At 49.9% G+C, this 24,949-nt stretch overlaps 1 protein-coding gene across 7 annotated transcripts in view; it reads right to left on the reverse strand.

Annotated features, from left to right (window-relative positions):
• MAPT (microtubule associated protein tau) overlaps positions 1 to 24,949 on the reverse strand; it is a 102,120-nt gene that overhangs the window by 45,315 nt on the left and 31,856 nt on the right. For all 7 annotated transcript variants that reach the window (XM_069540141.1, XM_069540139.1, XM_069540140.1 and 4 more), the window contains exon 2: positions 535 to 654. In XM_069540141.1, the coding sequence (XP_069396242.1) occupies positions 535 to 637 (103 nt within the window). In that variant the 5' untranslated portion in view covers positions 638 to 654. The remainder of the gene's footprint in view (positions 1 to 534; positions 655 to 24,949) is intronic.

Genomic DNA, 24,949 nt, shown 5'->3' on the forward strand with positions numbered 1-24,949 from the left:
GAGAGGAGGCCAAGCCAACTGGGCCAAAAGACTGTACTATAGAACATTTAGAGGTTGACGTGGTTTATTAAGGTATAACAGGGACAGTAAGAAACCCAGAGCTAACCAACTCTGGCCAAAAGGGGCCAGACAGGCCTATTAAGGAAGAGAAATAAATAATGTATAAAGTCATGTATTCTGCATGCCAATAAACCCTGCTGATTTATAGGGTAATGGGTTTGGTTAAAGACTCAACAGAGCACCCTTGTATTAATTAGACCAACAAGCCTCCGGCAATCTTTATCATACTATATCCACGTATGTGGCAAACTCTCCTTTGCAAAAGGCAGATTTTCAAATAGCTCACATTTTGAGTTCTGTTGGCTCGCTCAAATTAATGAGGTTTCAAGCCCATTGACAATCTAACACAATAAAGTATTTAAAACTCCTTTAAAACTGAGGATGCGAACTTTTCCTGCCAGCCCTTTCCAGAGCCATCGGGTCGGCCGCGATCCCCGCAGCGCCTGGGCCCGTTATGCAGGGCCGTGCACTAACCTTTCAGGCCGTGCTCCACGTCACCCTCGTGGTCTTGCAGCAGGGTGTAGTCCCCCTGAGCATGATCTTCCATCACGTTGAACTCCTGGCGGGGTTCAGCCATCCTGGTTCAAAGCCCACCTGGGGAATGAAGATGGGAGGTGAGGGCTGGGATGCTGTGCTGAGGCTAAGTGCTTGGGGGTGGGGTAGGGGGCAGGGAGAGAGAGGTGCCACCTCCCCAGTTCACAGCAGGCAGATTTCCACCTCCCCTCTCTCCTCCCCAACAACCAGATGCCCAACCTCACCCGCGGGGCGTATCGCCAAAGTGTTATTTACTTGTATGTGCACTTTCAATTCACCAGCATAACATCAGTTCATGTCCAAAACCATCAGGTGGGCAGGTTCAGCAGGCCCAACTTGTTACTATGCTCACTGCTCTTTCCACTTCATTAAAAAGTAAATGCTGCTGACTGGTAGCTTGATGGGGTTTAAACATTCTTTTTTATTTTATATATTTATTTATTTTTATTTTTGGCTGCATTGGGTCTTCGTTGCTGTGTGCGGGTTTTGTCTAGTTGCGGCAAGCGGGGGCTACTCTTTGCTGCAGTGCCCGCGCTTCTCGTTGCGGTAGCCTCTCCCGTTACGGAGCACGGGCTCTAGGCGCGCAGGCTTCAGTAGTTGTGGCACGTGGGCTCAGTAGTTGTGGGCTCAGTAGTTGTGGCCATGGAACCAACTCGACCTGGGTGTCCCGACTCCCCAGCTCTCAGTCAGGTGGCCCCCGGGGTCAGGGACGGGCTTTCACTCACCTCACTGGTTCCCACCAGGACCCTTGGGTGTGCATTCTGAGGGCCAGGCTAAGTCCTTAACAGGGCACAGTGCGGGGGCATGAATTTGGGGCTGAAGAGCAGCGTGCACTCCCCTCCCCCAAAAGCCCCAGCTGAGAGGTGGCTTCAGCTCAACAAAGCCCACTAGAAACGATCATTTAATCCTACTCTGCCCTCTTCCTTACTGAGAATGTTTAATTCTTTATCTTAAAAATAACTTTGAATTTCTGAACTTTGGAGTGTGTCATTTTGCTGTGGTTCATTCACGTCACTTTGGATTATTCCATGTTTTACGTTTTTATCTCTGTAATTTGAATCTCTTGTATTTTACTTTGATATCTTCCTTTTAAATGATCTAGTTATCTCATATTATTTATTTTCTACTTTATATTTTTTCTTATCTTTGAAACTCCCCTGTTCTAGCTGCTTCTACTTCCTCCCTTTAAACTTTTAAAAAAGTTTTTAAAAAACTTTAAAATAAATAAATAAATAAATGGTGGGCTACAGGGTCGGAGGGTCCACCTGGGGCAGACACTCCACCTAATACTTCCCAGACTGACAAAGGTGTGGAGAGACAGCCAGCCTCTGGCACTGTGTTTTTGTTTTTTTTGTTGTTTTTTTCTTGCGGTACGCGGGCCTCTCACTGTTGTGGCCTCTCCCGTTGCAGAGCACAGGCTCCGGACGCGCAGGCCCGGCGGCCATGGCTCACGGGCCCAGCCGCTCCGCGGCATGTGGGATCTTCCCGGACCGGGGCACGAACCCATGTCCCCTGCATCGGCAGGCAGACTCTCAACCACCGCGCCACCAGGGAAGCCCTACTGGCACTGTGTTTATACCAGCTGGCCACTGGCATACTCAGGTCCAGCTCCATTTCTCTCCTTTCTAGGCGGACACGCTGGTGTGGGTGTCTGAGCTCTCTTCTCCACCCACGATGTAGGATAAGAAGCTGCGAGGACTTAGCATGGTTCTAAGAATGAGTCAGTGAGCCCTCCTCTGGGTTAGGCAGAGGGTGGGTGGTCTGGGCGCTCCTAGACAGCTACTTTTCACTCTGACCAAGGCCCTTGTCTCTCAGAGAGCTCTTGGGAGGGGCATCTGAGGCTGATCATCTCCAAACCTCTGATATCTCCCCAAGGATGAGCAGGACTTTCCTGGGAAGATCAAAGCCCCATTCATCCTTCAAGACTTAGGATTTGGTGGTGATATTCTCTATGGTGATATTCTCTACCCTGAGATACACTGATGGTCTGTTTCCCTTAGAAAGCCCCAAAACAAGAAGCCCTGTGCTAAGAGGAACAAGTTTCATTACCAAAGGCGTCAACTACTGCTCCCCACCCAACTCTATGAAGTAACGCCTCCCTCGCTGCTTCCTGGTGACGCCTCTCTCAGGACATCCCTGGTCACTGCCCAGCTGCTCGTGCCCGTGCCCGGGATGGGTCCATGAGTCACCTCACCTGCTGACTCACCGGGAGCCCCACCCGAGCGCGGTGGAATCCTCCCAGAAGCGCAAGCCTCCCAAACTGGCTGGAGACACTACACCCGGCCCGGGTGAGCCAGATCAGACAGATCAGGCCGTCCTGTTCAACCTGCAGCTAAGGTTCTAGTGAATGAGCCCCGTGGTTTTGTTTTGGAGATTTGATCAATTCCTTTCAAGGACTAAGTTTTCCCATTTGGAACGCGGTGGATGGAAGTGTAAAAGTAAAAATCTGCTGCCCTGGCTTCTTTTATAAGATGCCCCTTTACATCCTTTGCTTCTCTGTCATGCCTCAGTGATCACCGTAATGATCTGAATGAGTTCTTAATCTATGAGTGACATGAACCCTTTATCATATTTGTGGCTAATAGCGTCTCCTTTTACTTTCGTTTCTTTCTTTCTTTTTTTTTTTTTCTTTTGGCCACACCGCACAGCTTGTGGGATCTCAGTTCCCCAGCCAGGGATTGAACCTGGGCCATGGCAGTGAAAGCCCGAATCGTAACCACTAGGTCACCAGGGAACTCCCTGTTTTGGTTTCTGACGGCTTCTACTGACGGGTTTTACTTTTTCTACAGTCAAGTCTATTTTCCTTTGTGATTTATTCCGCTGCTCTATAGTCCGTAAAGATCATAAATATTTTCTACTGTGTCTTTAGTGATCTAATTCTTTGTATTAAATTTATTAATTCATCTAGAATTTATTTAAGTGTATGATATGAGGTGGGAATCTAAAAAATTTTCTCCCAGATACAACAGCTAAACCAATGGGCCCAGCCCTATTCATAGGACGGTCTTCCCTCTTTCCCCAGGTGAGTGAACCATCTATTCTGCTCCATTCGCCTGTCCATTTTGGTGCTAGAGCCTCCCGATTTAGGTGTTGGATCTCCAGCCTTATTCTCTAGGTGGGCGTAGACACTCTCATCTTCTTTTGTCAAAACTGTTTGATCTTCTTGCACATTTTCTCTACCAGATGCTCTTCAGAACACTTTTTCCTCAAATTCTCAAAATTCCATTGGGATTTTGGCTAGAACTGCATGACGAGCCAAAACGATAAAAGTTGCTATCTTCACAGTATTTAGTGTCCCCACCCAAGAGCAAGGTATGTTTTCCCATTTATTCTTGTTTCTAAATCTCTTGGGGTGGAAGGAAAGATGTAGTCCTGCATGTTGCTGAGGCCACTCTTTTTTTTAAATTAATTAATTAATTTAATTAATTAATTAAATTAATTATAAATAAATTAATTAATTTAATTTAATTAATTTTTATTTGATTTTTTTGTCTCTTTTTTTCTTATCTTTTCTAATCTTGCTGCAGCCACTCTTGATGTCTCCTCATCCTTGACGTTGCCTTTGTGAGTGGGACCCTCCCCTTCATCGTGTTGATGATATAATAATAAGGGCTCTGGGTTTCCACAGTTGAGATGATTATGGCTGGAGCTCTAACACTGGTACTGGCACAGAGGCAACGGGTTCCCCTCAAGGTCTCTGGGGAATGAATGGGAGAACCATTTTCTAGCCTTCTGTTTATCAGAGATGAGATCCCTTAGCAGAAAATCTCTCAGTGACTTGTGAGGACCCAGGTTCGATCCCTGGTCAGGGAACTAGATCCTGCATGCATGCGACAACTAAAGATCCCGCATGCCACAACTAAAAAGATTCCGCATGCCCTGGTCTCTTCCCTGCCCATCTGCACGACCACCATGTTGGGGGCAGATGGGGTGAACCACGTGACACGGAGGCTGCTTCTCACTCAAAGTCTGGAGGTGGGCAAGGTGCCCAGTTTGGACTTTGTTCACAGGCATGAGCAGGGCGGCATCAAAGAAGTGCTCTAAGTTCACTTTAGCAGCAGTCGGCAGGGCCAATTGGATGGGTAAGAAAGGACTGTTGGCAGGGAGGTGACTGCAGTGATCCAGGTATACAGCAAAAAAGCCAGAACCAGAGCGGGGGCAGAGGCCATGGAAAGGAAGGGACAGATCCAAGGAGTGTACTTTAGATAACATTAGACTGGGCTTTAAAACTGGGCTGGGGTCAGAGGGAGAGATCAGAACCCAGAATTACACTAGAGGTGAGGGCTTGCAAGGCTGGGAAAATGGGAGGCGGTAGCACAGTCAAAGGGAACAGCATCAGGGTCCAAGGCAGCTAGTCAACAAGGGTGGGTTCTGGCTTTAAAAGATCCCTGCTCAAAAGAAGAATCTCGGGCTTCCCTGGTAGCGTAGTGGTTGGGAGTCCGCCTGCCGATGCAGGGGACACGGGTTCATGCCCCGGTCCGGGAAGATCCCACATGCCGCGGAGCGGCTAGGCCCGTGAGCCATGGCCGCTGAGCCTGCGCGTCCGGAGTCTGTGCTCCGCAACGGGAGAGGCCACAACAGTGAGAGGCCCGTGTACTGCACTGCATTTTACCAACTGGTGATTGATTTGAATTAATAGGTTCTAGGAAGTTGATTCTGCTCTCCCTCGTGATTTCCATTATAATTTTAAATTTTTTATGGATCTTTTTTTAAAACAGATCTACAATGAAACAGTTTTCCACTTTAATTTCAGGTCAAGGGTCAGCAGTTTGTTTCTGTAAAGGGCCAGATAGTAAATATTTTAGGCTTTGGGGGCTGTGCCTTCTGTTACAACGACTCACCTCTGCTGCTGCGGCAGGGAAGCCAGCATTGATGATAGATCCGTAAATGAATGAGCACGGCTGGGTCCCAGTTAAACTTTTTTTGCAGACACTGAAATTTGAGTTGCATATAATCTTATGTGTCATGAAATATTTTTCTTTTGTTTTTTTCCACCATTTGAAAATGTAAACCATTCGTAGCTAACACCAGATTTGGCCCATGGGCCACAGTTTACAGACTCCTGCTTTTGGCTTTTCCAGTATTTCTTCTCCTCTCTCAATAGTTAAAAAAAAAAAAAAAAGAATCTGTAATTACGTCTTAGCAAGAATCATTGTACATTTTGGTCTCCTTCCAGAAGTTTCCAGAAGTTTCAAGTCAGGAGCAGGAGAACTAAGGGTCATTCTGGGGCCTGGGGCAGTGCCGCACTGTTCTAGGGACTGGAGACAGCATCCGTGGCATAAGCCCTTCGGCTGCCAGGCCGCCTCGCTCAGCGCCACAGAGCAAAAGGCAAGGCAATGGGTCTCACTGTCCCAGGTTCTAATGATCCCCCCACTTCCCTACCACCAGCACCACCCCTGCATGGCTGGAGAAAGTCAGAAGCACTAATAGGAAGCTGAACAAATTACAGGGGCCTCTGGAGAAATTAAATCATCCTTTAAAACATAGGCTACTATTCACTATGCAAAATGAATAAACCGTGTGCATCTCAGGTGCCACTATTTTCCTTTAGGGTAAAAAGAGGAATGCATGGGAAGAACTCTCTAAGCAGGGAGGCACCCCCCCACCCCGCCCCTCCCACTGACCCCAGCAAATGGCCTTAGGTTCATGGACCTCCTGATTCAATGAAGCCACCAGTGCTGTCTCTCCAACTCATCTGGGCTGGGCCACTTGCCCCGTGCTAATGTTTTGGTACCTACAGGTCATCTCTGGAGCATCTCTGAGAGGCTACTCGACGTAAGCAGAAAATAGAACCCAGAGGAGATGCGCTCGGAGAGTAAAATGAAGTAGTTCTTCTTCTCAGTCTTAGGACAAATACTGCGCACGAGAACGCAAGTCCCGTCGGGTTGGACCTGTCTGGGTCACTTACAGGCAGATGAGGAATCTGGGAGGTACTCTGCCCAGGTCACATACCCAGGAAGAGGCGACTCCAGGATGCAAAGCTTGTGTCCTCACAGGGCACTCAGCTGCCCTCACTGCCAGTCCTTCCATCCAGGACCATCAAATGTTCTCCAATTTTCCATTGGGGCACAGATCTGGGGTGTGGAAGCAGCAGTGTCCAGGACTCACACCCCAAAGCTGTGACTAAGTCACTTCTCTCAACCTCCTTCATGTCACCCAGTGACCCCTGAGCTCCCTTCCTGCTCCAACATTTTACTTTAAGCGGATCGATTAGGCCTGTGTCCTCCAGCTCAGAGCCCTGGGAAGATTGGTCACAGGGCAGCAGGAGTCTCTAGCCCAGGCCTGGCTGAGAGGCAGGGGGCCCTGCCATCCCAGCCAAGGGTCTGAAAGCTCAGCCCTGCCTCCTTCTCTGACCCCTGTGGTCTTCCTCTACGAGAGCCAAGGGCAGGATGATTTCTCTGGAAGAACTGGGCAAAGAACATGTAAAGCAACTGACAGACAGCACAGCCGTACGTCCCAGCCCTAGGACTTTCATGCAAAGACAGCAGACTGAAAACACAAAAACAAGCGTAGCCCTGAGGTGGGTACACAGTCCAGACTAGACGTGGTTATATCACCCCACGGATCCCTGTAGCCTAAGAGAGACACACCGACAGGAAAATAAACACGCCAGGAGCTACTGTCCTAAGGTCATGCTTTGCCTTCTTATTCTTCTAAACCAACCAATCTCTTTTTCAATCTCTCTGATTTCCTACCTCCCATTTTCCCAGGCAGTGACCTACAGGCAGTGGGGAGTGAGGTAAGGAAGAAATTTGAGGAGGAGCACAAAAGTTGAGTTAAACCTGGAAACGAAAAGGGGTCACTCTTTAGGGACCCTTGGAAAAGCACTGCCTCCTGACAAGAGAAAATGAGAACCAGAGGGTCCTGGAGTCTGTCCTTGTCATTTGGTAGCTGGGAAATTGAGGGGAAGGGGCTTGTTAAGTTGTAGGACAGTGCCTGGTCCTACAAGATCACACCCCCAGACCCAATGCTGCCTTGCCAATGGCTTGTGGCGGGGGGGGCAAGCCAGGGAAAGGGAGAAAAGTGTGTGCGGGGCTGAGAGGGAGACAGTGGAAAAAAGAGGACAGCGCAGGTGATGAGAGGATAAAAGAGAAGGCAGGAGAGGGGAAGGGGGTGAAGGCACAGGGAGGGAGGAACCCCCTGAATCAAACCACGGCTGCTGCAACCCAGCCTTTTCTATTTACTTTCCTGATTGAGGTAAAATCCACACAACACACAAGTGACCATTTTAAAGTGAACAACCATCGCCTCTGTCTAGTTCCAAATCATTTTCATCACCCCTGAAAGAAACCCTGTGCCCATGAAGCAGTCTCTCCCCACTCCTCCCCCCAGGCCCTGCCAACCACGAATCTACCTTCTGTCTCTATGGATTTACCAATTTCGGAGATTTCAAATAAATGGAATTATCTAACACTGGGCTTTCGCGTCTTGCTTCTTTCGCTTTGTGTAGTGTTTTCAAGATTCACCCACGTTGCAGCACGTGTCAGGACTTCGCTCCTGGAACGATATTTCATTGTATGGATACACCACATTTTGTTTATCCATGTATCCATTGATGATTACCCACAGTCTTTTAAGTTTGGAAACAAGATAATATGGAATTTTTTTTTTTTTTTTTTTTTTTTTTGGTTGGCGGTACGCGGGCCTCTCACTGTCGTGGCCTCTCCCGTTGCGGAGCACAGGCTCCGGACGCGCAGGCTCAGCGGCCATGGCTCACGGGCCCAGCCGCTCTGCGGCATGTAGGATCCTCCCAGACCGGGGCATGAACCCGTGTCCCCTGCATCGGCAGGCGGACTCTCAACCACTGCGCCACCAGGGAAGCCCTGGAATTTTTTACTGTGATGTTTGTCTGATAATGCTGAAATCGGGGTGGAGGGGGAGGAAAGGTGAGGGCAGGAAGGGGTAGGATGATGGAAGAGAAGAATGGCAGGGACCCTCAGACAACCTTCAACTTCTTCCTCATTTTGCCAAGGCTGGGCCCCCGACCCCTCCAGACCCTCAGGGGCCCAGGGATGTGCAAGTGAGACCCCGGGTCCCTTTTGCTCCGGAAGAAGAGGGTCTTCCCAGGCTGCAAGGTGGATAAATTTTCTGCCTGGTAGAGTTCACCTGCTCTGTGTGTCTTACCTGAAGAGTCAGCTTTGTTTCTGATCATCTCAGGCTGCCCTCTGAGGCACCCAGAGGTGGATGAGGGAAGCCCAGGAACCTAGCCCAGCCCAGAGGTGACGTCTGGGGCATCATCAGGGAACCCTGCTCACTATTTGAAGCACGTCTGCCATTTTCCTGGACACTTTCCCATGACAGAACATATAGGCTCACCACAAACCTATGACGTGGGCAGGATGCAAATCCCAGCCACGTAAAGGGCCCCAAGGGCCTAAATGACTTGCCCAAGGCCAGCAAGGCAGCCTGGGGCCTGACTCCCCTCTGGAACACAGATTCCCAGCAGTTCTGATGCCTCTGTCTGCTTCCCCACCCAGGCTTTTGCTCCTGCCCAGTTCTCCAGGGTGTCTGAGGGTTTCAGCTGACCTGGGGCAGTCTCTACCTGAAGGAGATGAAGACCAAATAGCCTTCCTACACCTACTGCCATCCTTCCTATTCCTTTTAATTTTCTTACAGCAATGCATCTTGATTCTAGAAAGCTCCTCAGGTAAGCCAGGACAACAGTGGACACCATTTTGGGCAGTTTTGGAATATTAACAGCATCTGTTTATTTGAGTCGTGACTATTAGCCAGTCTCAGGGGCTTCAGAGAGAGAAAGCAAATCTCTGTAATACAACAGCCCCAAGAGAGGAATTATCCTCACTTTGTAGATGAGGAAACAGGCTCAGAGAGGTTCAGGAACCTGCTGAGTGTCACACAGCTAGTAAGAGGCAGAGCAGGATGTGAACTCTGATCTTTTGATGCTAAAACCCATCTTTCGGATATTGTATCATATCAGTGCCTTCCCAACAGAGAGTTTAAAAACATAGCCCTTTTCTCCCCTCCAGGACCCAGAGAAATGACCCTGTCTCGGCTGGATGGAATTAGAGCCGAGGAGGTAAGAAGAAAGCCCGTGTCAGGGGCTGGTCCCGCACCCTGGCTCACCAGGCTCCAAGCAGCACGCGCTGCCTGTGCAGTCCAAGTCCGGGAGGAGCTTTTTGTATCCTAGAGCCCCCTCCCTGAAGGCGCCGGGTGGGCTGTTTAGGGCGGAGCTGCAGCCCTCGCTAGGGGGCAGCACATGCCAGGGCGCGGTGCCCGCTCGCTGCAGCCCAGCCACCGGACAGCTTCTCCCCCAGGCAGCACTGCAGGCTCTCGGGGCCGCTGCCGTGACTCAGCGGAATCACCGCCACCAGAACAGGTGGCTCCGTCCAAAAAAAGGACGCTGGCCCTTAAAACTCCCTCAGGTTAAAAACTCAACTGGAATTAGAGAGTGGTGATATTGCACAACTTTGTGACTATACTTAAATCACTGAATTGTACACTTCAAAGGGTGGATTTTATGGCATGTGACATATCTCAATAAAGCTGTTATTAAAAAAACAAACACCCTAAATGGATCTCTCAGCTGAAGATCAAGTAGAGAGAAATCTAAAAAAATAACCTTAAAATGAACTTTGATCTCCAAGGTTATTTTTGGCTCCCACATCCCATCTTTCCTTTGCTCTGGTCCCTTTTCTGCACCATCATGAATTTGCCAGTGCGTTCAGGTGGAAAACAGGATTCCTCATGACAGGAGCCACGTTTCACGCATTTCCAGGTATTGACTCATTTAATCAACACAACTGCCCCTATTATTATGTCGACTTCTACAGAGGGGGAAACCGAGGCACAGAGAGGTCGAGTAACTTGCCCAAGGTCACACAGTAAACATGTAATGGAGTCAGGGCTCAAAGCCTAAGCAGCCTGGCACCAGAATCTGACCTTGTGAGGCCGACTGACACAGTGATTAAATCAAGCAGTGACTGAGATCACCCATTTCAGGAACATAAGGACCCACTCAACTGAGTGAAAGCTTTCGTTTCCTTTGACAACTTTCTCTTTGTATTTACAGTCTATTCTTTAATGCTTACGGTTCAACTGTTGTACTTCAAGATATAAAGATTAGTGAAAGGGCAGGCATAGTAGTCTCCTTGGCGGAGGTGAAGTCTGGGCCCAAGGTCGTTAGGAAATCCCTATACTTATGAAGCGGGGAGCCAGCTGTACCTAAAGAAAGAGGAAGAGCCTCCAGGGTTCAAGAGAACTCTGGGCTGGTGCGTGGCAACTCTGCTGCTTCAGATGCACTTCCCTCACAGCTAGTCTCCTTTTGTGTTGCCCCTCTTCTCTCCCGCCCCCGACAGGCAGGTGGCACCCAGCACCCAGACACCACGGGGAAGTTCTCAGGAAGACTTGCTGGAGGGAAGACGGCCTGGCAAACCTCAGAGGAACTCTAAAGTGTGAGCTTGTGCTCACAACTTATCACAGGGTACCAGAGAATGTTCTAGAACCAAATCTGAACAATAATAATGATAATACCCGGATTTCAGGCAGAACTGCCAAATTAAGTGCAGAGAAGATAAAGGAGCCCACAGAGAGGAAAGACTTAGGTTGGTGAGAAGAAACTGGAATAATCCCGGGCCTCAATCCAAGGAGAACAATCAACAGTTGTATGAAAGCATGAATGAAGGCCGCTTTCTGGGGGGAGGTGGTGTTGCTGTGCACACACCATGTGTCATGGCTGATGTCAGCCGGCTGACGTCCACCACCAAGAAAATCCACAGACTGTGTCGGAGAGGACAATTCTGGTTTTAAGCTCAAGGATTCTGTTTTATTTTTTTGACCTCCTTTGTAACTGCTGGTATAGTCAAACAGTGCTGTAGCATCTGTTAGGATGATACGGCGTGCTTGGGTGGCCTTTGTTTTCAGAACTGCAGTAGTTTTCCCTCCAACCCCCTTTCTGATCAGTTAGCCTTCAACGAGGACAGCACTGCCATGTGACACCCCTACGGGGGGTGGCGGCAGGTTGCTGAGCCTCTGTCCCGTTCAGGGACTGCCAGTGGCCCTGGTGACCACTTAACTGTATCTGAGATGAATCCCCTCAACTCAGAGCACCAAATGGATAAAAAGCAGTCTCTTTTGATGTCAAAGCTGGGAAAACCACAGCGAAAAATTGCTTTTTTTTTTTCCTAGGGCAAGCCACTCTTAATCCTGAGAGAGAGAGGGAGAGAGAGAGAGAGAGAATTTATTGTTTTATAAAAGTGATTCATAGTCATTATTAAAAAGTTAAATACAAAAATGTGAAAAGAGGAAAGCAAAATCACCACTGTTAACATTCTAGGGAACTTCTGTGCAAACACCTCGCCTATGCACACATATAATTTTCCCCAAATGAGACCATATCGTACCAGCTGTTCTGTAGTCTACTTTATTTGTGTAATAAATATACTGATATTAATAAGCTTTATATTAATTTCTGGTTGATCGTCAATGGCTACAATGTCTAGATTTGCTGTTATCTCTCTGCCCTCTAGCTCTAACAGGCAGCAAATGGAGCACTTAAAAAGCTCTGGAGGGGGACTTTTAAAGTCCCCCCACCCCGCCCTTTTTTTTTAGCCATCCATGATCTTCCCTGAATAAATATTTCTGTAGCCAGGCACTATTTACACATTTCACCTCATTTAGTCCTCACAACGGCCTATGTGAAGGAGGAAATGTTATTATCTTATTATCCCCATTTTTGCATTGATGCTCCGTAGCCCCGGCTGAGGGAGGATGCACGCGTGGCTTTGAATCTGCAGTCCCAGCCTCCAGCTGGACACAGGGTGGGTCTCTGGAGACCTTCACTGACAAATCATGAAGCCCCACTCTGAAGCCCTGATATAGGAGGAGCCATTCCAACTGCACCTCTGTGAGATGCACGGATCATCTTAGCTCCATTCTGCAGCTGGGGAGACTGAGGCACAGAGAGGATCAAGTGGACCTAGAGATAGTGCCAGAGCGGGGGACAGAGTGTGGCGGGTAGTGATTTCCTGGAAAGCTCACCTTAGGGCTAGGAAGTCGCTGGGAGTGAACGCTGGGCGGAATGATGTCAGGGGCGTGAGGACACGGCTGTACCCGATGTTGAATGGGCCCCCCACAGTCAGGGTCTTGAGGCCTCTCAGAGGCACCTCGGGCCATTTGCCAAAGACCATTCTGGGTTCTCGGGAGCACCTCCTTCTCCATGAGCCATTCCTGACACTGATGACTAGCACTTAGGCTGCCCCCTCTTAAGGCCCTCTGAGAACACCGCACGGCTTCACCCTCACAGCAGGGGCTGGGGAGGCACCCTCCATCCTGCCCCCAAAGGTGAGCCTGGAGGGTCCCTTGCTTCACTTCCCCTTGGACCCGGGTCTCTCCCATGAAGCAGGGTCTCTTGATCCAGAGATGCCATGTTTGCATCTACCCTGCGAGGCCACTCGGCCCTAGCGCCTCTCGTGGAACGCGCCAAGTCCAGCCTTGTTAGCTGCATGAACGGCTGGACTCCTTGTGCCCTCGGTGCACTGGCTCCAAATCTTCCTGAGGACCTTATGGCCGGTTCAGACCTCTCCATGGATTTGGGTAGAAAGGACACGTGGTGTGAAGTCCAGAGCCCTGGGTTCTAGGCTTAGGAGGGACCACTCACTGGCTGGTCGATGCTGGGCCAGTCACTTGCCCTCTCTGAATCACAGATTCTTCCTTTGTAACATGGGCACGAGGACACCTGTGTCACAGGGTGGCTGTGAGGGTCACTGGAAAAATGCATGTGAGAGAGAGTGCTTCAGTGAACTGCGATGTTCTAGACTGATACTCGGTACTGTTGTTATGACACGTGGGTTCTGAGCAAGGAGAAGATATCTGAGGATGGGGAAGAGGAGGCCTAACCTGAAGGGATAAAATCAGGGGCCGATACAAGAGCCTTTGTGCTTCTGCCCTGAAGGAGGGGGAGACAGAGCATGGAGACGTGAGAGGCAGCTCCGGGTCGGCCCAGGGAGAGGAGGAGAAACGAGGGGGTCCTTCCAGGAAGGTCTCGGAAGTGACGGAGCGAAGGTAAGCATCGGGGAAGAACTGGGGTGTCTCTGCTCCCCACCCCTCCCAGCACTGGCACCCGGAGCACAGAGGAGACAGGGGAGGTGATGCGGAGAAGGTGATGCCGGGGGGTGGGGAGAGACGAAGCGTCCGCACCAGTCTTGGCAGCGAAGGAGGCGGGAGTCTGAGAGGCCACGTGCAATGACCAGAAATTGGCTCTTTTTGCCACAACATTTCATTAGCTGGGACAACAAGGAAGAAGTGGAGGGGAGAGGAAACGAGGAAGGGAAGGTGGTAGTTTGGAGGATGCTTTCATTTCTATTTTTTGAGTCTGAGGACACACCCTGAAGGACGCGGGGCACAGGAGGACGGCGTAGTCTGTCTCTAATCAGCAATGTCCCTCAGTAATGAGCAACCTGAACTCAGCACGGCGGGAAAGACGGAAAACAAATAGTGTCCTTTGAACCCATGGGAGAAATGCCACCCAGGTCAGGCACACCGTCCCTGAATTACCCCCTTGACAGAGGTGCCCACACAGCATCAGGGGCGGAGCTGACAGTGCATTTCTGGGGCGTGGAGAACACACTGGGGTCAGGCTGTCTGGGTTCCACTCCAGATCCGCCACTTACTAGCGGGGTGGCCTCGAGTAAGTCACTCAACCTCTCAGAGCCTCCGCTGCCTCGTCTGTAAGGTGTGGGGATTGGACGAGTTAACACAGTAAATGCGATCGAAGTGCCCGCTGTGGTTATCATCATGACAACCTATCACCCATTATCTGAGCCAAACCTTTCTGCGTCCTGTTCGTATTTTCAGACTAAACAGCTTCTCAGGGCCCAGAGCCCCACCCCACGTTGGATCCAACGACACATGGTGCCCCCTTGGCCCTCCCGATGCAGCCTCTGGCCAGGCAGGGCAGATGGTGTACCCGGTGAGGTCATCCCCTGGTCCCGTGACTCCTGGAGACGGGGCCAAAACCGTGTCCCGGAGCACACTGTGTGAAGCTGACCCCTCTGTGAGGAGGACAGGGGAGAAGCGAACACACTGGCATGGAGAGAGCTCCATCCTGTATCACCATGGGAAAAAGGCAGTTTTAGAAATGTGCACGCACAGAATGTTTATAAACAAGACAGTAGCATATATATGCATATGTGCAGACAAGAAGTCACAAAGGGGGCTTCCCCGGTGGCACAGCGGTTGGGAATCCGCCTGCCAATGCAGGGGACACGGGTTCGAGCCCTGGTCCGGGAAGATTCCACATGCTGTGGAACAACTCAGCCCGTGCGCCACAACTACTGAGCCTGCACTCTACAGTCCACGAGCTACAGCTACTGAGCCCGTGCGCCACAACTACTGGAGCCTGCGCTCTAGAGCTCGTGAGCTACAACTACTAAAGCCTGTGTACCTAGAGCCCGTGCTCACAACAAGAGAAGCCACTGCAACGAGAAGCCCGTGCACCACAATGAAGAGCAGCCCCCGCTCGCCACAACTAGAGAAAGCCCACGCGCAGCAACGAAGACCCAACGCAGCCAAAAATAAACTTAAAAAAAAAAAAAGATATTGTAAAGGACATGTGATCTGGGAAGGGAAGTGGAATTAGGGAGACTTTCTCTTGTTGTTGTGTACATTTTTGTTTTATCATACTGTTTTCTAAACATGTGCTTATAATCTGACAAAAAGTAATAAATACGTTCCGCTTTTGGCAAAACAAAACACCCTGTAACAAAGTCAAGGATTTGTCCACAGTGTGCTGCTCCTTTTGTTCACAAATCGTGGGCTGCCTGTAGGCACCGGCATGGCTGACGGGTCAAGGTGACCAAGAGGCTTAATACTGATTCTAGGCGTCAGTGTGATGTGTTCAACTACATCTGTGATCAACCATGAAGACAGAGGCCGCTTAGGGGGACAATGTGTGGGGGGCATTCTTAACCTGGGGCCGGAGGAACACCACCAGAGGTGCCTGATGGGGGTAGTGGGGGAAGCCCTATGGAGTCAGTGATGGTTCCCGGATGGGGAGGCTTCACACAGTGGGAGGAGTCATGACGCAAAGAGATGGGGTTCACTAACAGCTGACACGCAGCCTTTCAGGTACATTTAACGCAGAGAGCCAGGGACACCTGGACATAGCACTCTGGTGTCACAAACCCTTGCCTATCACAAGTGTGATTCTCTAAGATCCAGTGAAAAGTCTAAACACATTGGGGCGCTGTAATTGTTCATGTATTTATATCTAGCTTGTTCCGAAAAGGGATTTAGAGAGAAGCAGGGAGGTGAGAAGCCCCACCAGAGCTGAAGTTACAGCCTTACGAGCCCTAGAAAAGGTAACTTCCCAATGCAATGTGCACGGTAAGGGTTCGTGGCCACATCAGAATATAAAAATATAGGCTCTTTATTTAGATAAAGGGGAAACCAGACACTTTTGCTGCATCTATTGAGGTTGGGAAAGTAGTTTCAATATTTATCAATAAAACTTCTCATTAAAATTAAAATAAGAAAATGCAAATATTATCCAGCATGGGACCCTGGGTCATGCTCTCTTATTTGGATAAAATAATTATGCTTGACAAAGTGGAGTACAGTGGAAAACAGAAAATTTATGGAGTGAGGAAATGATCTTGAAAGAAAGAATTTCAACACAGCTTTGGAAAGAGATCCAATCCAGGCGCACAAATATCTGGTTCAATTAAAACGGACACAGCAGAAATTCAGATCAGGGAGAGACAGGAAGTCAAAGCCAGGGGCGTACATTTAGGCTCTGGGCCCCCAAGTACGTATTTCAGAAAAAGCCCAGGCAGCCTCTGTTGGTCGCAAAATATTCATTATCCAGCAGAAAGGCCTGGACATTATGTTCAGAAACAGAAATTACAGTCAAGGAGGGAAGGAAGACAGAATGAGCAGATAAGAGAGAAAAAGCTGGCGAGAAAGAAGTACAAAGAACTTAGAAACATGATAGGAAATGAAATTCTTCTTGGAAAAGGAGAAAACACTACACCCGGAGTCACGCATCCGGAGAACAGAGAGGGGCAGCTGCCTGGGCGCTGTCGCCCTGCCCCCATCTGAGCTGCTTCTGGGTCTTCCTAGTGTCTTAGGAATTACCATCAAAGTCGAAATTGTACAGGGATACTAAAACCCACTGAATTGTAACTTTAAAGGGATGGTTTTTATGGTACATGAACCGTAATCTCAATAAAGATGTTTAAAACATTGCAAAAGAGGCTCAAAGTCAAATTTATTTTCCTTTGCTAAGTCTAAAACTACAGATGCCCTCCCACCTTCCTGTGGGGAGGCGGAGCCCTCCGCCGGGCGGGTAGAAAGCGGCTCTCTCTGAGGAACAGCGGAGATGAGGCGGCTTGTACACAAACCTTCCCTCTGCTGGGCCACCCAGCTTCGGCTCAGATCTAACCCCTGGGGGCGTCTGTGACAAACAAGCCGCCAAGGTAGCTTTGCATTGTTTGTATGACCTGAACTTTTCCTTCCGGTGGGCAACGACCCCACCCCATTCAACGGTCCTGGCCTTTGTCGAATGGGGGGTTGTGGCCCACCAGGGTGCAGAGGGGCACCAGGAAAAGCGCTGGGCCGAAGGGTACCTTTCCAGGTGGACGGGCTGTCAGGGGGTGGCAGGTCAAAACATCCTTGCATGGGAGGTGCAGCGTCCTCCCTGTTAAAACCAGGAGTTGGATACACACAGCAAAAACAGGGAAAATGAACGAATGAACTGCTTGCTTGGGAAGGCTGCTGTACTGCAGAGGTGGAGTACGGGTGTCTTAGGGGCCCCTCCAGGCCAAGAGCCCAGGCAGCATTCGCCATCCTGTCCCCACAAAGCTCAGGGCGGGCAGAGGCTGAGAGAGGCAGGGCTCGCTGGGGAGGTGCGCGCACGCACGCGCGCGCGCACACACACACACACACACACACACACACACACACACACACCCCAGGTGCCTTGGGGAAACAGAAACATCACAACTCCCTCACTTCCAAAGAATTCACCACATCTCCCTGACCCCACTTCCGGGATTAGCCTGGAAACTCATGCACTCCCGAGACATGGGTAAGAATCTATTACCTCTCTGGCCTCCTTCCACTCAACACTGGGGCCGGTCTTTCCTGTTGCACCTGTCACATCATACCCTAATTGTACCCATGAGTCCCTCCATTAGAATGCAAGCTCCTCGAGGGTGGAGACTCTCCTGTACTTGTTTTTTTAAACCTGTAAACAACTCAGTACTTAGTGCAGTGCTTGGTAGGGGGTCTGCGCTCAGGATGAACGAAAGAATGACTGTGAACTGAAAGCCACCCCTCACGCTTCTTCGACCCTGACGGCTACACTTGTGCAGTTGTGAGACCCTAACTGCTACACTTTCTCCCCCCAGGCCTTTGGCAGGCCTGGTCTCCCTGCCAGGGAAGCCCTGTCCTCCACGTCCCCTCCCCTTTGTCTGGCTAACGCCTACTCAAGCTTCAGGCTCTAGCAAAGCAGCCACTGCTTCTAGAAGCCCTTCTTGACTCTGCCAAACTCCCTCGAGTGTGCCCCTCACAGACACTTGCCTGGTGCTGTAATCCTCTGGGATGCTAATGCCCTGAGGATGGGAGAGCCACAGCCACCTCCTTCACCATCATGTCTTCAGCACCTGGTCCCACACCTGGCAGGAGGACGGCCCCAATAATTCTGCTGAACCAAGGAGTTGGGGGGCAGGGAGATGGGCTCCCGTGGGATGGAGGAGGAGAGGTGACAGCATTCATCGATAACACTTCCCAAGCTCATTGTCCGCTGCAAATCTGACAGCAGACCTGTTCTCTTGTGTGGGCTACCCCAGCTCCCTGGATAACTACCTCTCACACCCCATTGGAGAGAATATTCCTCTCCAATGGGGTAGGGGAGGGAACTCAAATTCTCTCCCCGCTTTGCAAACCTCAAATGACCAAAATAAATGAGATATAACTGCTGAGTCATCTGGGCATTGGGTTAACCAGGAATGACCTTGAATTTGTCATCAAGGTCTCTCCCACTGTGGTTCCTTCTCCTCTCCCCAAAACAGACTTGTTCTCCAGGCATCTGTCTGGGTGCCCCTGCTTGACTAGGTCAGAATCATAGAATTCTGGGTTCTAAGCTTAGAATGGACCTTAAAGAAAGAGGCCCTCGGGCTTCCCTGGTGGTGCAGCGGTTGAGGGTCCACCTACCGATACAGGGGACGCGGGTTCGTGCCCTGGTCCGGGAAGATCCCACACGCCGTGGAGCGGCTAGGCCTGTGAGCCATGGCCGCTGAGCCTGTGAGTCTGGAGCCTGTGCTCCTCAACGGGAGAGGCCACAATAGTGAGAGGCCCGTGTACCACAAAAACAAACAAACAAACAAAAAAAAACGAAAGAGGCCCTCGACAGCACAGAGAGGTGAAGTAACTCACCCAAAGTCACACAGCTAGTCGACAGTGAAGCCAGGATTCAAACCTAAGTCAGGAGCACATTTCACTGAACACACCCCAAGTAAAGCAGAAACTATTGTTTTCCAAGCATCAGATCCATGCATTTGATACTGAAGGTCAAATGCAATTCCGTTTACTTAGAAAATACCACAGTGTTTTTGCAATAAAATTAGAAACTTGTAGTATAGAGGCCGTCACTGTCCCTTTTCATAGATTTTACTACTCTCTGTTCTCTTAGAGTCCCCACCACAATTTTAGGACATTGCATCTCTGCTTCCTGTCAAGGAGGAGGAAAATAATCTGATTCCTTCAAGTTACACAAACGATGAACAAAAATACGAGAAAGTGAGTTCATTGAGAAGAGTAAAGATCACTGAATGCCTCTTTCCACTGAAGGAAAAAGAGGACATCAGAATCTGAAACATACTCGAGGGAACCCTCGTCAATGCAGGCCCTGCACGAACTCCAGGGTCCTTCTCAGATGTGGCCCCAGGGACATTTTGGGAGTGGGTGTTTCTGCTCTGTGACTGGGTCCTCCGAGGCTCAGGATGAAGCCACATCATAGGATTCTCTGTCACCCACACTTCAATGCCTCAGCTCAAGAGAAAGAGCAAAGTAATTAGAAACCTCCTTCTAAAAGACCATCTGCAATTAAAGAGCACTGTCCTTTCCTTTGCGTCCTGGGGCTTATTGTTTAGAAAGTATTTTCCAGGGAGCCATGAAATGTTGATTTATAAGCAATATCCGAGGGACAAAGAATGTCTAAACACCTTAAGCCTGTGATTTAAAGGCTTGTTCTATGTGAAAGAATGCAAGATGAGATAAGATACTGCAAAAGGCCTGCAGAGAAGCTGATTTTATTTAGTAAAATCTGGTTAAAAGTGTGCAATGAAACTAAGGATATTACAAATATGATTCAGATTACTTGCATCTTAATTTATACATTTATACCACCTCTTCCAGATCTTGTTGAAAAAGATTAGTTATTAAATCTTCTTCGATTAAGAAAAAATATGTATTTGCATTTAGTTAATGTGGCAGACAGAACAGCATCTTAAAGATATCCATGTCCTGGGGCTTCCCTGGTGGCGCAGTGGTTGAGAGTCCGCCTGCCGATGCAGGGGACGTGGGTTCGTGCCCCGGTCTGGGCCACGGAGCGGCTGGGCCCGTGAGCCATGGCCGCTGAACCTGCGCGTCCAGAGCCTGTGCTCCGCAAAGGGAGGGGCCACAGCGGTGAGAGGCCCGCGTACCGCAAAAAAAAAAAGATATCCATGTCCTAATCCCCAGAACCTATGAATACTTTGTTACTTTATGTGGCAAAGGAGGGTTAAGGTTGCAGACGGAATGAAGGTTGCTAGTCAGCTGACTTTAAGATTATTCTGGATTATCCAGGTGGGCCCAATGTAATCGCAAGGGTCCTTACACGTGGAAGAGGGTGGCAGGGGAGTCAGTGTCAGAGTGATGTGATTTGAGAAGGACTCAACCAGTCAAGCTGGCTTTGAAGATGGAAGGGGCCATGAGCCGAGGAAGCTGGAGAAGGCAAGAAAACAGATTCTCCCCTAGACCCTCCAGAAAGGAATGCAGCCCTGCCATCACCTTGATTTTAGCCCAGTGAGACCTGTATTGGACTTCTGCTACCTCCACAACTGTCAGATAAAACGGTTGTGTTGGTTTAAGCCACTACATTTGTGGTAGTTTGTTACAGAAGCAAATAGAAAACAAACAGTTAATTTCTGTAAGTCTGCTCATTAAGGTGGACCAGCACGTGACAACTTGATTTTGGGAAAAGAAAGGAAAGAGATGGACGTGGAGGGTGCACCTGCCATGTGGCAGGCATCGTGTGAGGCCCTGTAGTACATACCGCACAGTCTCCTCCACCCTCTGGCCAGGTAGGCATTGAGAGCACCAGTGTGCAGCCCACAGCTCTGAATCTCCAAGAGGTCAAGGTGCGAACGCTTGGTCTGTCTGACTGTGCACATGGACAGCCCCAGAGTGGTGGTCACATCCTCTCCACATGCCCTGCTGGACCCCCTCCTCCCTCCTCCCCCGTGTCAGCACCCACCAGCTTCCCGGAGGGAACGGGGCTGGAGACCAGGGCAGTGGTTGGAGGGGGGCTTCTCCCCACAGTTCTGGTCCTTCCACGGTCCCACCTTCTGCACTGTCCACTGGAGGGGCACAAAGACAGAAGCACAATGCACCTGAGCCTGTGCGGGGAGGAGGAAGTGACGCGGGGGGAGTGGGGAGTCCGACCCATGACCCACGCTGAGGACGGCTCTCATACCACATGTCATACCCATGACATGCTCTCATACCACATTATGTATTTGCAGACCAGGAGTGGGCATGTGCGGCTCAGGGAAGACTCCTTTTCCACTTTGAATGGTGAACTGGATGGAAGAACTCTCCTCTCCCAGGTGGGGAGAGATGGGATGGGAGTCATCTCTCTGGGTGTCTCACGCTGCTAGACAGCCCCAGGCATACACGCTCTGTGTATCTAGGTGGTTCTCGATGCCTCCCGAGAGTTCGGGGAACACACCCGAGATTTGCTCCGGGCGCTGTCCAGATGTCGGTAGCTAATGATGCAATGAGGAGAGCGCCTTTTCCAACCAGCGGACAAAATCCAGTTAATTAAGAAGAGCAATGTTTTGTGCTTAAAAGGCACAAATTCAGACGCATCCATTAGTCTCTTCGGTTTAATATCCCTTTTAAATCAAAGCTGTCAAGCTGAGGCTGTAAGAAGCATCTATTATTAACAAACAGAGAGGAAAGTGCGCTCCTAAGTGACAGGCTCACCAAGCACCACACGCTTGGTGGTGGATTTGGGAGCCAATTCAGACACGTCAGTTGTGTAATAAAGTTTACAGCAGCTTTCAGTGTATAAAATGCATTACTGACGCTGAGCTTAGGGGCTGTGTCTATGTGCACCGCGCCCATGCATGTGCATATATGCCCTCCAGTCTCAAAGGCATACCTCTGGGCAGGAGGGTAAGTCAGGCAGGGAGAGATGATATAAACAGGACAGAGCAATCCCACTGGCCCAGCCCTGGCGGAGCAGCTGGGGAGACCTCAGGGACCAGGGCAGTGAGCAGACTATGAGAAAGTCATGTACCAGCCCCCAGCAGGGAGCAGATGTGGCCCCTGCCCTTGGATATAGTCAGTCTGGCCGGGGAGATACATATGCAAATACTGAATGACACAGGGATAATTTCAGGGCAACCCCATGGTCAACTCCATTTTCGGAATGCTGCCTCCCATGGGTGGGGGTCTCCAGCCTGGACAAAGGGATGGAAGACTTCTTGGGATCTGGCTTGGGACGGGAGACAAAGAGATAAATACAGTTCAAGGCCACAGGTCAGAAGATAGAAGGCAGATTGGCCTGTGCCCCAAGAGTCTGTGATTCTGTGAGCTAAGCGTGGAATAGGTGCTAGAGACAAAGCTGTAGCAGCCGGAAAGAGACGGGGGTCGAGAAGGCTCTGGAAAGAATACGAGCTTGAGCTAAGACTTGAAGGGAAGGCAGACCTGGAGGGACAAACTCCTTCCTCTGGCTGGAGAGGGGGTAGAGACAGGGTCATTATCAGGCATGGGGTGGGGGGCGTGTCATCACCGGACAAAGGGACATCATTGGTCAAAGGGGTGATGGTTGAGAGACTAGACATTTTGGTGGAACCCAGTTCTGAGAGACTTAAGGCCAAGCGCCAGCTAGGAGCCCTGAGCCAGCACCAGGGGAACAGCTCCCAACAGGCTTCTCTGTGACAGTCCTGTTTGCTGGAATCTAACAAAGAACAAAGCATGCACCTCACACGTTGGCTCTGGGGCTGGTGTTGGAGCTGTTAATTCCTGCAGAGTCCAGATTCCTGCACCGCCTCGCCTCCAAGTTCACAGGAGGTGCGTCCGGTAAACAGACTGGCCCTGGCTGTGTGCCCACCTCTGACACCCTTTTCAGGGTGATCCCTGGACCACGTGATCAAGTTGCAGAGAGGCCCTGGCCAGAACCTCCTCATTAGAAAAGGCTGCAGCAGCATAAAGGCTTGTGAGAAAGTTGAGGGCGTTGGGGAGGGAAGGAGAGGGACCAGTTGGGGTGGGGGGTTGAGGGAGGAGACAGCATCACGGCGCCGAGGAAGGGATGCCCAGAAACTCCCGACCTAATGGAAAAGCCTCTTTGGAGGGACACTTCTCAGCACACCATTAGCTGTCAAGGTCAGCAGACCCCACGACAGTCAATTTTCAAATTCTGGTGACAGGCTCTGGGCACAGCAACCTTCCCCAGAGAGGTCTGCCCTGGAAGGCTGCAACTGCATGCGGTTACCTCCCCAGTCACACTTACATCTTTCCAACCAGAAAAGGACAAAGCCACGCATGATTATCTAAACAGAAGTGTTCCCTCTGCTTTTCCCAATTATTAACTTGTGGTTGTTAAATAGCTGGTAGGATCAGAGGTCCTTCTAAGAGGGGGACATTACACAGCCTCGGGCTCAGGGTCCACCTTCCGTCTGGTAAGGAGATGACTCCACTTTGCAGAGAAGGTAACAGAGAAGCTAAGCAAGTTGCCCAAAGCCACCCAGCTAGTCAACAGCCAAGCAAGGCAAGAAATTAGCTTCTGCCTCTGACACTGCGCTAATTTAACAGAGAGCTCCTCTGGCTGTACCACAGGCTCAGAAAGCTGGTATCCACTTTGGATTGATGACTTGACATCAGTGTTGTTTTGTGCTCCAGCCCATGCCTGTTCATGTGCAGTCTCTAGCCAGTGGCCTTCAGAAAGCAAAACGCTAGAAGGCGCCTGCAGAACACACATTCTCAACCGTGTGGCTGATAATATCATTTGGGCAATTGTCCAAGAAAAGGTTAGTATTTTTTTAAATTTATTTACTTATTTTTGGCTGCACTGGGTCTTCGTTGCTGCACGTGGGCTTTCTCTAGTTGCTGTGAGCGGGGGCTACTCATCGTTGTGGTGTGCGGGCTTCTCATTGCGGTGGCTTCTCTTGTTGCGGAGCATGGGCTTCAGTAGTTGTGGCTTGTGGGCTCTAGAGCACAGGTTCAGTAGTTTTGGCGCATGGGCTTTAGTTCCTCCGCGACCTGTGGGATCTTCCCGGACCAGGGCTCGAACCCATGTCCCCCGCATTGGCAGGCGGATTCTTAACCACTGCACCACCAGGGAAGCCCTATTATTTTTAAGTTAAATTAAAACCCACAATATAAACTACTCTGCAAAAAAGAACAAATGTATGCATCATTTAGATCCAACACATTGCACTGAAATATCCTAATGACTAAGGATCATAATTTAAAGAAACACACCAATAACACAAAGTATAAACAACAAATGAAGCCTCTTTCTGAATTCAGAATAAATCTACTGCGAGTGGCTGGAGATGATATTATTCCTAAGAAAAACCTGCTAGAATTTACTGCAAGCTCACTTTCTAGCTCAATGGCTCACATCAACCTTCTCAAACCTAACATTTAATTGCTTGTCTGTTTTCTTTTATAAAGGAAGTCAATATAACAGAGCAAAAGTTCCATCGGAAACCATATTAAGATGCAGAGACTCTTGGACGCACGGGGAGAGCTGGTCCTGTCCAGGAAGAAGGTCAAGGGACCTGGGATCTAGCAAGTTGCCTCGGTGTCCTCAGTCCTAGGATTGCCAGAGATCTTTTTTTTTCTTCTTCTTCTTCTTTTGGCTGCACCACACGGCTTGTGGGATCTTAGTTCCCCAACCAGGGATCGAATCCAGGCCCTTGGCAGTGAAAACATGGAGTCCTAACTACTGGACCACCAGGGAATTCCCGCCGGAGATGTTCTACCATCTCCCTTCACCTCCACCAGAACCAGGGGCTGGATATATAATATATAACCAGTGAAGGGTAGAGGGAGGCCTACACATGGCAAGCTAGTAAAGGGTGGACTGTCTGTAGAGAATCCAAAAATAATAATAAACGGACGAAAA

This window comes from Delphinus delphis, chromosome 19, assembly GCF_949987515.2.
Source record: "Delphinus delphis chromosome 19, mDelDel1.2, whole genome shotgun sequence".
NCBI lineage: Eukaryota > Metazoa > Chordata > Mammalia > Artiodactyla > Delphinidae > Delphinus > Delphinus delphis.